Genomic DNA, 18,559 nt, shown 5'->3' on the forward strand with positions numbered 1-18,559 from the left:
TCCTGTATTTTTTTCCCCCGCTGTACAAAACTAAGAGGCTGAAAATCTTGATCATAAAAAATTTTTTCTTACTATTATAGGCAATTCCCAACTTAAGAACAAGAATTCTCAAAAGGTTTTGTGTCAGTGATAATGTGTTCATTTTTAAAATGCAGCATAAAATTTCTTTTGGCTAGACTGCCCTTATATTGTACTTAGTACACTATTCAAATGAATTTGTATTTCTGGTGTATATACTAAATGAAAAGGGCCATGAAGCATGGCATACAGTAGGCACTCAAGGAATATTTGTTCAATAAATAAATGGATCCAGAAGCCAGATGAAGCCAGTACACAATTTTGAACTAACCATGAATAACCACAGCTAAAGCTACTCGGGCATAGGAACTTAAGAATACAACATGAACTATGTGACAGAACTTCATGATAGACAAATGTATCAAATAACCACACAGAATAAACTCAAAAGTTAGAGTTACCTTAATAATCAGCTCTCGTCTGTCATCCAATTTGAGCTCAATTTGTTTTTTCACAATAAATAAATTAGTAACTCTAGAGAGAACTTTGGCATCTATTAAAGGGCGCTTTCTCTCAGCCCCTTCTTCATTTGTAAGATGAAAAGCCAATAGCTTTAACGCTAGGGAACGGACCCTAAAGACACAAATTACATAAGTCAACATTTTGTTTTATACAAATGTCTATACATTATAAGACCGTAACTACAATGAATCATAATGTATCAACACAGTGCAATAATTAACCACACTTATTGAGACATTACCAATAATGACATCAACAATTACAAATGAAGAGAGAGATTCACTCAGATTAAATATGACTCGACTCAAGAAATCAATCTGCAAATTAAATCTAAAACTGCTGACTTCAATTCTAGTGATCTATCTTAACCAGAAAAATCAGACTTATGACCATAGTCCAAAAATTAGGTCAAACCTGGAGGAGAAGAATTAAACTAATAACTAAAGTGGAGCATCACTACAATGGCAAGAAAGTATTGTTTTAGGGGTCGGGTTCCTCTCAAATATAAAAATGCAAATACTTTCAAGTGATTCCCATTAAAATCTATTTTATCTGGACTAGATTAGGATTAAGATAGCTGAGTAGGGAAGTGGGAGCTTTTGGATAAAAGATTAACTACTGTATGCCACTAGACAGTGCAATGGAAAACAGCAAACCCATCCAGTGGTCCAAGAGCACTCCTACATCCATTCACCAGTCCTCTGAGGAGTTCCAAAATGACATGGAAACTGGACACTATTTAAGTTATACTATACTTTGCCAGACTTTAATACTTGCAAGTATTACTTATACGACAACAATTTAAATGTACATTCAGGAGGCCTTCCCCTCCCACAGGCAAGGCTGGACCCTCCTTGCTGTAGGTGGTGATGGGACCTTGAAATCCCCCTCATCATAACCTTTATCTCACTTTCTGACAACAAAGCATAACTGATGAAAGGTCTGCTTCCCAAGGCCACTGCAAATTCTGGGAGGGCAGTGCCCATGGCTCTGTCCTGCTGCATCCCCACAGCCAACCATGCTCTTGGGCTCATTGTACACATTCAATAAGTATTTGCTGACTCTAACAGAAAGCAGCACTTCACTGCAATAAATTCACATATATCATCTCCAGAGGACTAATATTGACTCCACGGTGGAGTGAGAAGTCAGGCAAAATTCTCCCTCTCGCATTTGCTGCGTTACCTTAAGAAAGTATACAAAGGGCTAGATATCTAAACGATGGTTTTCTTGTTCCTTACATTCCAAGCAATGATATCTATAAATTAAAGGTTGTCTATTTAGGGACAGTTATAATACCCAGGAAAGACGGCTTGCAATGGGATATGTAAGACATATATTTATGCATCTCCTTCTCTGATGCATAAATTTAGGATATTTTTTTAGGTTTGGTATAGGGTACCAAAGAGTCTGGTTATTCCCATTCATTTATTTAATGTATATGAGGCAAATGATCCATTACAATTTAAGAATAACTCACTTTCCAAAACAAAGTGTTTTAGAGAAGGATTTAATTCCAGGAGGCTACCAATTTCTGAAAAGAAAAGAAGGGACAGCTCTATAATTTTTGCCTTATATTTATTCCCATGGTTCTCCAACCTGCACTACTAAACAGTACTTAGTGCAGCAGTGCTGTAAGACAGACTAATCTAACAAAGGGTAATTAGGCTGTAAAACAGAGGAAATGTTTCAGAATAGCTTCTAAGAGGGCCCTGAAATGATTCCATTTCACTCATTAGTTTCCTCTCTCTAATAATGTAGAATCACCTTCCTTTATCTTCTTTAGCTCTAGCCTGTTACCAATTGATATAATTACTATACTTTCTAAGACTTATTCCACTAATCTCTTATATTCAAAAGATGACATTTATACTTACACTGGCTTTTTCACTAGCAAGAGTCGCAGAATGGACTTTAATCTGGTGTTGGAAGAGAGAATCCCTTCTCCTGCCTCAGAACCTGCTTTGCTCAGAACGAGAATACAGTTGCCCAAAGTATCTTCTGTGTCTGCATAGCCCTAAAAGATTTTTTAAAGAAAACTTATAGTTTGATTTTATACATATTGCTTAACTTTTCAAAATGAAAATAAGAATCCTATTGGTCTACCAAGCAACTCATAAATTTTTTTCAAATCGGTTGAATAGGCACTTGTCACAATCAGCTTACATGAGGTCAGAAGCCATAAGTAAACCTGCACTTAAAGAGCGCTGGAGAACTTCAGGAAAATATGGCAACCCTCTTGACCTTCGCTGATTTTTCTATTTTCCAAGATTCACTACACAAAACAGTTCACAGATCCTCAGCTCCTGTTTCCATAGCACAAAGATGCAGTGCTCCAGACACCATTCGCATGAAACTGGACAAGTGCGCCTCAAGACCCAAGGTCTGAAACAGGATTATACCAGAATAGTACTTCCTACTTTCACCTTCTCATCCCTCACTCCTTTACTGCCCGGATGGTAAATGTTTTTGTTTACAAGGTTGTTCATCACAGTATCTCTCTAATCACATATATACACTGAGAGAATTAATAAGGAAGGTCAATTGTATAATGTCTGCTTAAAAAGCATTGTTAGCTTTGCCTAAAAGCCTCTATATAAAAGTTGAGTCCTATTTTTTCTGTCAGTGCTAAAGGCCTGCACCTCACTTTTCTTTTTTTTCTGCAACAATAATCGAAACTATTTCAAAATATTTTTTACAGATATGGGTGCTTGGAAAAGCTCTTTAGTTAACTGGGTATGGAAAAGAAAAAACTAATAAATAACATTAGTATAACAGACCTCTAAACATTAATACATTGGCAAAACAAAAGGGACTTAAATGAGAATGAATTTTAAAGCTCTGCTATTCTCTGTAAGAATATTTACCTTCTGTTTTTGTTTTTTTTTTAATTCTTTGCAGGTGAGAATGATTAAATATTGGTAATAGAAATTCTTTTTATAATATTAATGACATTTTAAAAATAGTCCACGAAAATTTCATCCAAGTTTTTGTTTTCTTTTTTAACACTGATAAACAAATTGGAACATGATCTTGGAGAAAGCATCAAGTTCTCTCTGGCCCCACCCATGCCAAGAATTTCAAATTCCTGAATAAGGGGGACTTTAAAATAATTGTTCCTCTCTCCCAATTCTTTCTTAGTTAAAGGCAGGGAAGAAGGGAGATGGGGTAAGAGCTAAGTCAAATGCCACTACAGAGGACAGACACTTGGGTTTTTGCTGACATGCAGGACAGCCACGGGAGGGACGCCAGCCTGCCGGCACATGTTCCTCGCTGCCCTTCCCCGGGGACCTGGACCCTGCTATCAGCAGCACTAGCTGCTCAAAGTCTGAAGTTCCCTCAGACTTGCACCTCACTTTTTAACCTCCCTTCCAGACACATCAACTGCACACAGAAATCGGCTATGCTTTTTTAACCTTCCAACAGAAGCGAGAGACAGCCACACACTTCTGTTCACTTATCCGTAGCATCTTCCCATCTTCTTGGCTTTGCATTTCTCTCACATGACAGTTCTGCCGTTTGCTTGCTTCTACATCACTCACACTCATCCAGAGAGAAACTGTACAGTGAAATGCAAATTGTCCAGAGTACCTGAAGTACTGGAATGACAGGACAGAGAGACTCGATAAACTTGTTCCAGGTCAGTGCTGTCATCATCAGTCGGCCCTGAAGTAGATACAACAGGATGGCCTTGGCAGCAACATTCACCTGCTCGACACAGACACAATCACCCAACAGTGAGGCATTCCACTGAGCCGATTTACACATCCAGAGCATAAAATCTCGAAAGGTGCTCTAATTAAGATCTTTTCTTCAGATGCTCATATCCTATAACATCACTTTACACTCTATTCTCAATAAATTTTCTCCCTTAACGATTTTAATTTTTCACCTTTAAAGTGTATTTTTCCCTGGAATAAAAATTGTCCTTAATGATATAACCTGCTTACTCCAACTCTTGTATAGTTCTCTATATCACAGATTAAAAATAATAAACAGTTTGACCTAAATTCTTTGCGAACCTGTCCTCTATTTTGTTTCCTGCATTTTCTTTAACATTTCTTTTTATTTAAATAACACCTCAACTAAGCCGTCCATCAATGACAAATTTTTCAGTTTCTCATCATCCTATTTACATTAGACTTTTACCTTGATTTAGCTGCATAAATAAAGAACTACAGTAGTCCTTCACTCTTATTTTTAACAGGGCATACCTCATATTTAGGTTCTTGAATGCCAAATGTAGAGATTTCATACAGAACTTTTGGATGAAGTAGAAAATGAATTCCATTACAAATTGAGGATACAGATTTAGTGACGTTATGGACACCTAAACATTCCTGTAAAATAATATAAAAGAGTTTTTAAAAATTAGTAACACTGATTTCTGATTTTATTTTCTTCTGTTTATAATTCACTTCCAATTTTAGTTTTCAGTTCATTGAACCTTTTTTTAATTGCTGGAAGATATAAAAGATTCTCTTGCCTAACAAGTCTGTGAGACTACATGAGGTACTTTTACTTTCTGCCAATAAGCACAGTCTTAATAAATTAAAACTCAGAAGAGTTTGCTACACTCAATCTCCCCTCACTTTCCAGGCTCTCCTCAACCCATACCAGCTGAAAATCTGTTCCTACCACTCCACAGGAGATTCTTGAGTCTCAGACACTGGTGACCCCTATGATGCCAAAACCAACAGATTCATCTCCATTTTCATCTCATTCTGCCCACAAAACCACTCTTCACCAATTTCCCCCTGCCTCAGTGACACTCCTCCATCTCCTTTACTGGGTCCTTCTGTGCCAACCTCTAATAGCCTTCTCTTCTCCAGTTTCTCACTAGATGAATCTACTCAGTCTCTACGAATGGCTGAAAATGTTACATCTAACTTAGGCTCCACACTTACAGGTAGAATGGTACAATGGTTAAGAAGATGGACTTTGGGGTCAGACAACCTGGGTTCAAAGACCAGTTTTACCGCTTTTACTTGAATGGCACTGCACAAGTTCATAGTAACTGTGCTCGTACAAAAGAGGCAGTACCTACCTCATAGAGTTAATAGGGTTAACGGGTTAATACACTTTTAAAGGTACTTGGTACAAAGAGCAAATGCTCAACAAATGTTAGCTGTTACCACTATTAAGCATTACCATTGCCCATATTATCGTTATAATATTCAATTGTCTACCTAACATCCCCATCTGTATGTGAAAAGCCATTTCAAACTTAGGTTAAAAAATAATTCTATCCAACCCACAATTCCGTATTTGGAACAATATCATCAATCCAAATGTTAAATCCAAAACCCAAGACTTCATCCTTAATCACTCTCTATCCCTTACACCCAGTATCAGCAAGTCCAATCTCTTCTACCATTACAATGCATCCTGAATTCATCTCCTTCTCTTTATCTCTACTACATCATCATATCTCACTACAATGGGATCAGTCTTCTTGCTTCCACTTCTTTATTTTGCTTTTTTTTTTTTTAACAGACTTTATTTTTTAGGGCAATTTTAGGTTTAGAGAAAAACTGTGCAGAAGGTCCAGAGAATTCCCATAAATCCTTTTCCACCTTCCTCTCCTTTTTATCTCCACTACAACATCATATCTCATTACAATGGAATCAGTCTTCTTGTTTCTCCTTTCTTATTTTGCTTTTTTTAGTAGACTGTTTTTTAGGGCAATTTTAGGTTTAGAGAAAAACTGCAGAAAGTCCAGAGAATTCCCATATACTAATACTATTTGCCATCTTCCCCGTGCCCCCCACACACTCAGTTTCCTCTGTTAACATTTTGCATTAATGTGGTACATTCGTTACAAATGATGAACCAATACTAATAATTAGCTAAATCCCATAGTTTACATTAGAATCCATTCTGTGTCGTATAGTTGCATGGGTTTTGATAATGCATAATGTTGTGTAACCACCATTATAGTATACAGAATAGTTTTGCCATAAAAATACCCTTTGCTCCACCTTTTTAGTCCTCCCTTACCCCAATCAACCTGGCAAACATGCATCTTTATAAGTCTCTATAGTTTTATCTTTTCCAGAATATCACAGTTAGAATCTTTTCATATGCTAGTTTACCACTTGAGTATCTTCTATGGTGAGATACTTCTTTGATGAAATGTCTATTTAGATCTTCTGCATTTTTAAATTGTCTTTTTTTTTTAAGATTTATTTTACCCACCCCCACCCCCACAACTTGTGCTATCTGCTGTGCCCATTAGTTGCTCATTCTTCTGTGTCTGCTTGTCTTCCCTTCTCGTCTTCTCTTTAGGAGGCACCAGGAACCAATCCCAGGACTTTCCCACATGGGAGAAAGGCATTCAATCATTTAAGCCACCTTAGCTCCCTGGTTTGTTGTCTCTCCTCTGTGTCTCTTTTCTGTTGTGTCACCTTGATGTGCCAGCTCACCACATGGGCCAGCTTTCTTTCACCAGGAGGCCCTGAGAACCAAATCCTGGACCCTCCATATGGTAGATGGGAGCCCAATCACTTGAGCCACATCCAGTTCCCTTATTGTCGAGTTTTAAAACTTCTTTGTACATTTTGGATACAAAACCTTTATCAGATATGTGTTTTGCAAATATTCTCCCAGTCTGCTGTTTATCTTTTTATTCTCTTAACAGTGTCTTCATAGAGAAATTTTTAAATTTAATAAAAACTAACTTCTCAACTCTTTCTTTCATGGATCAGGCTTTGGGGCTTATATCTAAAAGGTCATCATCAAACCCAAGGTCACCAACTTTTCTCCTATGTTATCTGGAAGATTAGTTTTGCATTCTACATTTAGGTCTTCGATTCATTCTGAGTTAATTTTTATAAGAGGTGTAAGGTTTGTGTCTAAATTCATTTTTTTAAACACATGGATATTCAATTGTTCCACCATAGTTTGCTGAAAGGACTATCCTTCTCCATTGAATTGTCTTTGCTTCCTTGTCAAAGATCAGTTGACTATATCTGTGTAGTTCTATTTGTGGACTCTGTTCTGTTCCACTGATCTGTCTATTCTTTCACCAATAACACATGGTCTTGGTCCCTTCATCGCTTATACTAAGTCTTTATAAAGGGTAGGATTATTCGTCTAAGTCTGTTTTTCCTCAATATTGTGTTGGCTATTCCGGGTCTTTTGCCATTCCCTACTAACTTTAGAATTGGTTTGTTGATATCCATAAAATAACATTCTGGGATTCTGATTGGGATTATATTGAAGCTACAGATGATTTTTGGAAGAGTTGACATCCTAATAATGCTGGGTTATCCTATCCATGAGTATAGAATCTATCTCCATTTATTTCGATATTTTTTCTTTCATCAGAATTTGGTAGTTTTCCTCATACAGATCTTGTACATATTTTGGTACATTTATACCTAAGTATTTCTTTTGTGTGTGTGTCCGTGGGGGGGTGCTAATGTAAATGGTGTAGTATTTTTAATTCATATTCCAATTGTTCAGTGCTGGTATTTGAAAAATATACAATTGACTTTTGTATGTTACCCATATATTCTACAACTTTGCTAAAATCACTTATTCGTTCCAGGAGTTCTTTAGTTAATTCTTTAGGATTTTCTACATAGATAATCATGTCATCTGTGAACAACGGTTTTATTTCTTCCTTCCCAATATATATGCCTATTATTTCCTTTGCTTGTCTAACTGCAATAGCGAGGACTTCCAGGACGATGTTGAACAGGAGTGGTGCAAAGGAATATCCTTTCCCTGTTCCCGATATTAGAGAGAAAGCATCTAATTTCTCATGTAAGTAAGATTTTGGCAGGAGGTTTTTTGTAAAAATTCTTAAGCAATTTGAGGATGTTCCCTTCTATCCTGGTTTGCAGAAAGATTTTTATCATGAATTGTACTGGATTTTGTCAAATACATTTTTCGTATCTATCGATATTTTAAGTTTTCTTCTTCAGTCAGTGAAATGATGGATTGCATTAATTGATTTTGAATGTTGAACCAGCTCTGCATACCTGGGATAAATTCTACTTGGTTGTTTTGTAATTATTTTTATATACTGTTGGATTTGATTTGCTAATATTTTGTTGAGGATTTTTGCATTTACAATCATGAGAGATTCTGGGCTATAACTTTCATTTCTTACAATGCCTTTCCTTGTCACCTTTTGGTTAATACTGGTCTCATAAAATGAGTTGGGAAGTGTTCCTTCTGTTTCTATTTTCTGGAAGATATTGCAAAGAAATGGTCTTGCTTCCACTCTTACTCCCCTAAAATCTATTATCCCACAATAGAAAGACTGATCTTTTACAAAGGTAAACAAATCAAATCAATCTCCTGCTTAAAATCACCCTGGGATTCTCACTGTATTTAAAATAAAATTCAAAACTTTAAATAATGGTTGGGAAAGCCTGTTTACCTCTCTGACATCACCTGATACTATTTTTCTTCTCTCATTATACTTCAGCCACTCTGGCTTTCCTTCTGTTTCCGAAACATTGTCTTCTTATCTCAGGGGTGTTTCCCTTGCCTTTACTTCTAGCTCTTAAGCCATATCTTGACACAGTTGGCTCCTTCTCATTCAGGTCCTACATCAAATACTACCTCCTCCCCTGCTTACCTGAATTAAAGCCCATGTTCCACAGTCTTCATCTATGCCTTTGTCCTTTTTTATTTCCTTTATAGGACTATAACCAGAATTACCTTGTTTATTTACATACTTTTTTTTTTAGCTCTCTCTCCCCCATAAAGAAGGTGTTTCAGTTTCCTAGGCTACTGAAAGCAGATACCATGAAATGGGTGGCTTTAACAATGGAAATTTATTAGCTTACAATTTTGAGGCTGAGAAAAATGTCCAAATCAAGGCATCATCAAGGCAATCCTTAACTCCTCCTTTGCCACATGGCAAGGCAAATGGCAGCCTCTGTTGGTCTCTCCTTCTCTTCTGGGTTCTGTTGCTTTCAGCTTCTTGCTTTTGTGGCTTTCTCTCTCTCTGTCTGCTATATTCATTCTGTTTATAAAGGACTCCAGTAATAGGATTAAGACTCATTCTGAATGAGGTGGGTCACACCTTAACTGAAGTAGCCTCCTCAAAAGGCCCTACTTACAATGGGCCCACATGCACAGGAATGGATTAAATTTAAGCACATGGCTTTCTGAGGTGCATACAGCTTCAAACTACCACAGCCAGTAAGCGCTAGGACCACAAGGACCTCTTCTACAGTGTTAACACTATATCCCAAAGCCTAGCATATAGTACCTAGTAAATATTGTTGAATGAGTACATGAATGTCATATGTAGTAACACAGAAGTGGTTACCATATAATCATTCCTAAATAAAAGCTATTAATACTTTACCTCGTTCCCATTTCTTCCCCAAAGGAAGTCTTAAAATAAAAAGCCAACTTGCCTATTAAGAAAAAGTAACCTATACATTAGTAGTGTGCACCTTCATTTATGTCATGTGAACTTGTAGTGATGCTATGGGGATTTTCTAAAACACTGAAATATTATATGAGAGATAAGTCAATACAATTGAAAAGACTATACAAATCCTTAATGTCCATAACCCATGCAGCAGCCTGATATTGATTATGAATTCCAAAAACAGATACTGATTTATGTTTGTAAACTGGTTTGTTCATCTGGACATATATATTAGTCAGCCAAAGGGGTGCTGATGCAAAATACCAGAAATTGGTTAGTTTTTATAAAGGGTATTTATTTGGGGTAGGAGCTTACAGATTCCTGGCCATAAAGCATAAATTACTTCCCTCACCAAAGTCTATTTTCACATGTTGGAGAAATTTGGCTGCTGATGTCTGTGAGTGTTCAGGCTTCCTGAGTTCCTCCGTGCTCAGCTCCTGTTTTCTCCACAAGGTCAGCTGTAGACTATAAGGCTCTCTAGTCTTTGCCTCCCTCCACAAGGTCAGCTATAGACTATCAGGTGAATGGTTCTCTCTCTCCCTGGGGTTTCTGGCATGTCTGAGGAGCCATCTCTATTCCTCTGTGGTCTTCTCCTGGCTCAGGTCCTCCATTCCCAAGGCTTGCTTCTCTTTCCTCTGTGTGCTGACTTCCTGGGGCTCCAGCTTAAGATTTCAGCCTCAAACTCCAACATCAAAACTCCAACATCAGAAACCCCAACTCAGTCCTTTGCCATGCCTTTTATCTGTGATTCCCACCCACGAAGGGGTGGGAACTTAACAACCTACTGACATAGTCCAATCGAAGGGCAAATCATAATTTAATCATGCCCAGGTGTAGATCAGTTTATAAACATAATCCAAAATCTATTTTTGGAATTCATAACTATATCAAACAACATATTAGATTATATATATAACAACAACATATTAGATTATATTGGATTCAGAGGATTCACCTTTATTTGATTAAATAATGATTGAGGCTTTGATTTGGGCTATGTCAGTAGGATGTTGAGTCCTTGCCCCCTAGGTGGGTGAGGACTCACAGAGAAACCGTACTGCAGAGAAGGGAGTTTGGAGTTTTGATCCTGGAGCCTGGAAAGTAAACACGTAGAAAAGCAGATTCATGAGGAAGGAGAGAAGACTTAACTGGGTACAGCAGAGGCTCCGGGAAGAGATACGAGTCGTTTGCCTGATAGTCTACTTCTGGCCTTGTGGAGAGAGTGGAGGAGTTGAGCCCAGAGGGAAATGAGCCCTGGGAAGAGAGGAACCCAGGAAGCCTGAACCCTTGTGGACATTGGCAGCCATCTTGCTCCAACACATGATAACAGAATTTAGTGAGGGAAGGACCTTATGCTTTATGGCCTGGTAACTGTAAGCTTCTACCCCAAATAAATATCCTTTATAAAAGCCAACAGATTTCTAGTATTTTGCATCAGCACCCCTTTGGCTGACTAATACAACCCCTATTTCACATTCTTAAAACACAGGGGCTAGCAGCTATAACAAGTCTTTTCATTTGCAGCTTTTAATTTGAAGAATAGTATACCCCCTGAAAATAAATACGTATTGATTTCAAAAGTCTTTATTGTAGTAAAAAAATGAGTATCTTCTTAAAAAAAGAAAAAACACAATTATATTCTGCAAGAATGGTGTCAACTAACATAAATTCCCTAATACTTAATAAGAAAGCATTAAATGGAAGTTGACATTCTTTTATTTTTCCCTTTCCCTTTTATCAACTAAGATAACAGGCTGAGTTTGATTAGTTAAACATTGATCAAAAAACATCCTTTAACTTAAACTCATATTATTCCAACAAAATTTACACTTTTGTTTTAAAAATTATGCTAGAATATCGAACTTTCAAATTCACTAACAGATTTAGCACATTTTTAAAAATAATGCTTTCCAGACTGATACATATGTATTTATAATTTTCCTCTTCTTTTCTTATAATTCCTCTAATAAATTAAATTCAGATAATTCCTACCTCAAAGTCATCATGTAGTAATATGATCATACACATTGATACTTGATTTACACCAAATATTTTCCTATGAGATAGATTTCCTTTTTCCAAAAACATTTAAAATCTACTTCAAGGATATTAACATCAAACTTAATTCCATAATTTTTAATTTCTGAGTATAAGAACTATCCCATATATAAGTTATCTTATTTTCTTGGCCTTCTCATCTCCAGCAATACTTACTTATCCTACATATACTGCAGGCACTCTTCAACTTAGTTTTTAACTACTCTCTTCTAAAATCATAAATGTAGATTTCTAACACCTTCTTACTCAATGACTCACAATATACCAGTCCTTTATCCTCCAGTCCATAGCCCTTCTACTTTCATGCTTCTAACCTTTACTTCGTTTGGTCTTACTACAGTCTATCACTTCAACTACTCAACTCACTTGCACCCAAGGCCTTCCTTCCCACTGGCCAGGAAAAGCCCCAGCCCTTGATGTACACAAATGTCCGTTTTCCTCAAAACTGAAAATAGCTAGCTAAAGATAATTATGCAACGTAGACTAGTTTCACTATTTAGAGTATGGTCACAATCAACTAGACCCTCAATGCAGCCCCAAAATCCTACTATTTGATGTTATCAAATGTTTACTCATTCCAGGCATTTCAAACATCTGGACATCCCACTTATTCACAGTAGATGACCTCATTCCCAATTTTAAGGGAAATACAGAAACAAAAAGAAGGGGGTTCCTTTGACTTCCTCTTATTTAACTAAGCCCACCTAAGTCCAGTTGGCCCTCAATGTCCTAGATCCCACTGCCTTCAACTTTCAAAGGCATTAGCTTCTTTTAATTAGCCATTTTCTGTCCTCTATCTTCATTCAGCTCTGTCAAATCACTAGAAAAAGGCAGAAGTGAATTTAAAACCACTATACAGAGAATATGACATTCCCAAAGCAAAAACCTACCACTGATCTGCCAAAGATGACCTCACAATCAAAATCAACAGGCCCTGCAGAAATCAACAACATAAAGGAGGTTCAAGAGCCCTAACAAATGGAAGAATTTTAAATAAGAGAATAACTGAAATTATTAAATGTTTAAAATTTCAGAAAAAAAACTGGGCTTAAAAGAATCAAAGAAAAAGTGTAGAAATGAAAAACATAATCACTGAAATTCAAAACTTGATGAATAAATTAAAAATCAAATTAGACAAAGCTAACAAAGGATTAGTGTACTGAAGGACAACACCGAGTAATTCCTTCTGAATAAAATATATCCCTTGCCATATGCCTCAATAAAACCCCAACCTGCCTTCTTTTTCTTTGAGATAATCCTCTTTAATGAGTGTTCTCCCTATTCCAATAGTCCAAATAAAAAGGGAGGGAGGAAGGGAGGGAAGGAAGGAAGAAAGGAAGGAAGGAAGGGAAGTTTTAAAAATGAATATACTTAGAGATACACTGTCATGAAAGAGCAGACCACCAGGAAAAAGAAAAAGATCTTAAAAGTACCTATAGAAAAAAATCCACAGAGTTTGTCATTTAACTAGAGAGCAGAATTCTTAGTCATGATAGAAGTCCGAAAAGAATCAAGCATTATCAGCAAAGTGTTAAGGAAAAAACCAATCAACCTATTATTCTATACTCAGCAAAACTGCCATTCAAGAGTAAGATGAAATAAAGACATTTTCAAACACAGACACACCATCAGTAACAGTCATAAAAAATAAAAAAATTATTTCAGTAGAAAGAAGAATAACTGTAAATATGTATCAATTTTATCAGTAAATAAAAGGTCATATATTCAAAGTAAACAACAGTTAAGTTGAAGGAACTAGGTAGACCTCAAAATCCTAATATTTAATGGAAAAAGCAGGCAACAAATATATATAGGTACAGTATAAAATTATATCTACCTTTTTAAACTGATAGAAAATATGGATGGAAAGGATACATAGAGTAAATCAGAGCAGTTATCTCTGTGAAAGAGGGGAGGCGAAAAGACAGGAAAAACGCTTCAGCTACAACACTAATGTTTTTACTTCTCTGTGTAAGAAAGGATCAGAAGTTAAAATTCTAAAATGTTAACAGTTTTTACATCTAGGTAATACTTCAGAATTAAATGTACTTAGGCAAGAGGACATTTTTCAAGAGTACAGAGTAACATAGTTACTTTACAATACCGCCCTATGTGTAGCAGTTTGGTATGAATTCCAAAAATTTGTAAACTGGTCTGTTATTCTGGGTGTAATACCCTTTGACTGTATTAAATTCAAAGGTTTTAGGTTTACTTGATTAAATCAAGATTAGGGCTTTGATTTGACCACATCAGTAGGGCAAGACTCAGGGTTGAGTCCCCACTTCCTTGGCGGGCTGAAAGATACATTCACTCAAGAAGACACACGTAAGAAGATACACAGAGGAAGGGAGAGAGAGCTCCACAGACTGGGCAGAGGAAAGAAGTTCGATCCTGCATTCCTCCCGTGCAGCTCTGGGGAAGAGAGATGAGCCATTCGCCTGATAGTTTGCAGTGCTAAGTCCATAAAGAAACAAGCCCTATGCAGGCCGGTAGCTGAGAGATAAAGGCTGAACCCTCACAGAGAGCAGCAGTCATCATTTTTCAATACATGGCAACAGATTTTGGTGAGAAAGTATCTCTTATGGTATCTTGAGCTGAACTCTTTAGGGCCTCTTAACTTTCTTTTTTTTTTTTTTTTTTTTAAAGATTTATTTTATTTATTTAATTTCCCCCCCTCCCCTGGTTGTCTTTTCTTGGTGTCTATTTGCTGCGTCTTGTTTCTTTGTCCGCTTCTGTTGTCGTCAGCAGCACGGGAAGTGTGGGCGGCGCCATTCCTGGGCAGGCTGCTCTTTCTTTTCACGCTGAGCGGCTTTCCTCACCTCACGGGCGCACTCCTTGCGCGTGGGGACTCCCCCACGCGGGGGACACCCTTGCGTGGCACGGCACTCCTTGCGCACATCAGCACTGCACATGGCCAGCTCCACACGGGTTGAGGAGGCCCGGGGTTTGAACCGCGGACCTCCCATATGGTAGACGGACGCCCTAACCACTGGGCCAAAGTCCGTTTCCCAAGGGCCTCTTAACTTTCATGCCAAATAAATACCCTATACAAAAGCCAACAGATTTCTGGTACTTTGCATCAGCACCCCTTTGGCTGACTAATACAGAATTTGGTACCAGGAGTGAGGTCATACTTTTATAATTACCAAAAATGTTGGAATGGTTTTATAAATGGGTAAGGGATATTTTTTGGAGGAATTGTGAGATGCTTGATGGAAAAGGTCTAAATTGCTCTGAAGAGACTGCTGGTCTGTGAGAAGTCATTGCTTATATTTTATATTTTTTATAAACAGAAAATTAGTTTATAGCTATATTCTATCTATAGTTATGTAACTATAGCTTATAACTAAACTATAAATCTATTGTTTATAAGCAAACCATAAATCTTTAGTTTGTAAATCTATAAACCAATAGTATAGATTTTCTTAGTACTGTTTTTAAATTATAAAATATTTTAGCATAAAGTGAATAAAACATTAAATATTTCAATATTAAAGAGTAGCATACTGTATTAGTCAGCCAAAAAGGTACTGACGCAAAGTACCAGAACTCTGTTGCTTTCATAAAGGGAATTTCCATGAGGTAGGCGCTTACAGTCACGAGGCCCTAAGGAGTTCAACTCAAGGTACCATAAGAAGTACTTCCTCACTCAAGTCAATTGCCACGTGTTGAAGCAAGATGGTGGGCGATCTCTGCCTGGTCCTTCTTCCTCTTATGGCTCCATGGGCCCAGCTTCTTCTGATCTCAGCTGTAGGCTGGCATAGGGTTTGTTTCTCTCTGGGCTTCCTCAGTTCAGCTGCTCTGTTTTCTTCAGCTATAAGCTATCAGGCAAATGGCTCATCTCTCCTCCCGGAGCTGCAGGATTTCTCCTCTGCTATGTCTCTGGAAGTCTCTTTCTTCCTGTGCCTTTTACTGTATGTCTTCTTAAGTGAGTGTCCATTTATATAGCCCAACAAGAGGGGAGAGACTTAATCTGAGTTATATCTTAGGCTTCTTAAGGCAGTTTCATAGTATAAATTTCCTAGAATTGAGTAATAACTGCCATCTAGTATTGTAGAATATAGTTTTTATATTTCACCTTAAAGTTCAAGTAAACTAATATTTGGAGTATAATAAGAGAATCCACCGTTAGTTCTCCCCCCAAAACACTTACCTTAATAATTTCCAGACAGCAGCGATATGTCTCAACTTTCACTTGCAGCAATGGGTGAGACATCATATGTAGAAGCACTTTCTGACTTTCTCCTTGTAGTAATGGACTGGCTTGTGCAGATTTCCAGCTAGTAAAAACGGAAAACATCCAAGACATCTAAGGCAAGTAAGTTATTAAACAAAAGAGACTGTAGAGCATTGTAGAAGTGATTTTTTTCCTAATCCTATTTCTCCAACTGGAATCTTACTTAGCAAGTAATATGAACAAGTACTGACTGGCTATTTATTTGTTTCTGGGCAGAGAATGTTCTCTCTTAAAGAGTTTTTTTTTTTTTTAATTACCTTTAAATATACATACTTAACTGTTAAGTTGTAAGACAGTTTATATTTATCCATAAGGCAAGCTTAAAAATCATTGCCTTTTGCTTGAATTTCAAAGATATGGACAGTACCTAATCACTACCCTTCATTTTACACTTGCTTTTTAATTAAATTACCAACCAGGAGCAGCTTTTTATTTTCCAGAAAAAATAATTTCAAATTCCTTAGTCTATCACCACAAGGCCCATTCTCTAGTTCTTTAATCACTCTACATTTCTTTCTTGGACTTTCTCCAATTTCTCACATCTTTCAAATCCTATATCCTTTATGTTCAATCAATAACAAATTACAACCTTACCCCTGACATTGTAAAGGTTTAATAAGTATAAACATTAACATCAGAAGTTATTTTCTTTTCATTTATTGTACATAACAGAATACATAAAACAGAACCCACTGAACTGAACCTCATGGAATTTAGTCTTTCTAAAAGCAATTAAGATACTAAGCTCTAAATAGGAATTTACCTTGATACATTGTCAGAAAAAATTAAGCAAAGCATAGTGCTTTCCAAAACTCCATATAGGAGTACAAACTAATTTAAAAAATGTTTTAAGGCTCAATTTAAGTCATTAAGACTTTAAAGATAACTAAAAAAAAAGATAACTAAGTAAATAACCAAATGCGCCTGAATATTTGGTTTCAAGTATGGACACCAAAGACAAAAGTATTAAAACCCAGGAAGTATTATTTTGATTATAACTTTTTTTTAAAGTTTACTCTTGAAGAATACTGTTAACTGTCCTAATGCAGCTGTTATACACAGAGGGCAGAGACATAGAGCAGCAATTTAAAATGGGTAATCATAATAAAAACTTATAATAAACGGAGGGCAGTCTTAACAGTGATAGAAGCTGAACAAAAAAAGTACTATAAGCAAAGTGCTAAGGAAAGTTAAAATAAGTTTTAAATTAGGTTCATTTGCATAGCTTCTCAGCTTACACACAGAGATGCACACACACATAAGCATACAAAATAATAAAATATAATCAAATCAGGAAAGAATATTACATCTTTGAACAAAGGCAGATGATTTCCTTTATTAGGGGAAAATGCTGATGATAAGAAAAGCTATGCAATGCTTGGTCTGCCAGCTCCACTAATTCTAAGAGATTCTTCTCTCCCTAAAAAAGAAGCAGAATGGAACAGTAAATGTCAAGTTCATGTTTATAAGATTCTCAGCAGCTCACTATGCAGTTTTGAGAAATTAGAACATTTAGAGAGAGTAAGATGATTCCTATTTGCTTAAGTCCACTTTCTCAATAAGCAAATTAAAAATGTGAATGTCAGGGGAAATGTGTGCAAATTCCTAGCTAAATGCTACAGGAGACCTCCAATTGTTTAACTCTGAACAAGCTTAAAGATTATAGTAGAGTTGCCTGGCTCTTTGGCACCTTGTTTGTAGCCCTAGCTCCCTTTCACATTGCAGGCTCTGAAGCAGAGCTCCTATATTTTATGATCCACTGCACTACTCTAACACCCTGACTGGTCTGGGAACACAAAGGGTATTCAAAATATCAGTGATTAATTGACCATATAGAATGTAATGGAAAAAATTCAACTTAAAGACACAATTCAAAATTCTATCATGGGGGAAACAAGAAACTGTTGGTATTAAGAAGAAGCAAAAAGAAAAGGGAAAAAGAAACCATAGTGAATAAAGGAAAATTTATAAATACGAGGTTCAAACAGATTCCATTATCTATTTGACTAAGAATTTTGCCCCTAATTCTTTAAGTTCTTCAGAACCTATTTTGGCATTGTAAGGCAGTAAATAACTATCATAGCCAAGGCTTATCTTGAACACTCATTAACCCTTTTATTGTTAACTAATATCCTAACAGTTATTTCTAAAATGTGTAAATAACAGCGCATAATTATTGCTACAACGTTACACCCAAAGTTATCATACTACCTTGCCAACAATCTAGTTCATGACTATATTTAAAAAAAAATTAAAAAGTCAGCCTTTTGGCTGAGTATGTGATAAGTGTCTATAAAATATTAAGGCAAAAACATGCTCACCAA

General features: G+C 36.6%; 1 protein-coding gene across 1 annotated transcript in view; it reads right to left on the bottom strand.

Moving 5' to 3' along the window:
• RTTN (rotatin) overlaps positions 1–18,559 on the bottom strand; it is a 201,554-nt gene that overhangs the window by 132,151 nt on the left and 50,844 nt on the right. The window contains exons 13-18 of the mRNA XM_004461516.4: positions 17,543–17,655; positions 16,152–16,278; positions 4,755–4,880; positions 4,132–4,248; positions 2,418–2,557; positions 480–651 (exon numbers count right to left, since the gene is read on the bottom strand). Of these exons, the coding sequence (XP_004461573.1) occupies positions 480–651; positions 2,418–2,557; positions 4,132–4,248; positions 4,755–4,880; positions 16,152–16,278; positions 17,543–17,655 (795 nt within the window). The remainder of the gene's footprint in view (positions 1–479; positions 652–2,417; positions 2,558–4,131; positions 4,249–4,754; positions 4,881–16,151; positions 16,279–17,542; positions 17,656–18,559) is intronic.

This window comes from Dasypus novemcinctus, chromosome 16 (assembly GCF_030445035.2).
Source record: "Dasypus novemcinctus isolate mDasNov1 chromosome 16, mDasNov1.1.hap2, whole genome shotgun sequence".
NCBI classification, from domain to species: Eukaryota; Metazoa; Chordata; class Mammalia; order Cingulata; family Dasypodidae; genus Dasypus; species Dasypus novemcinctus.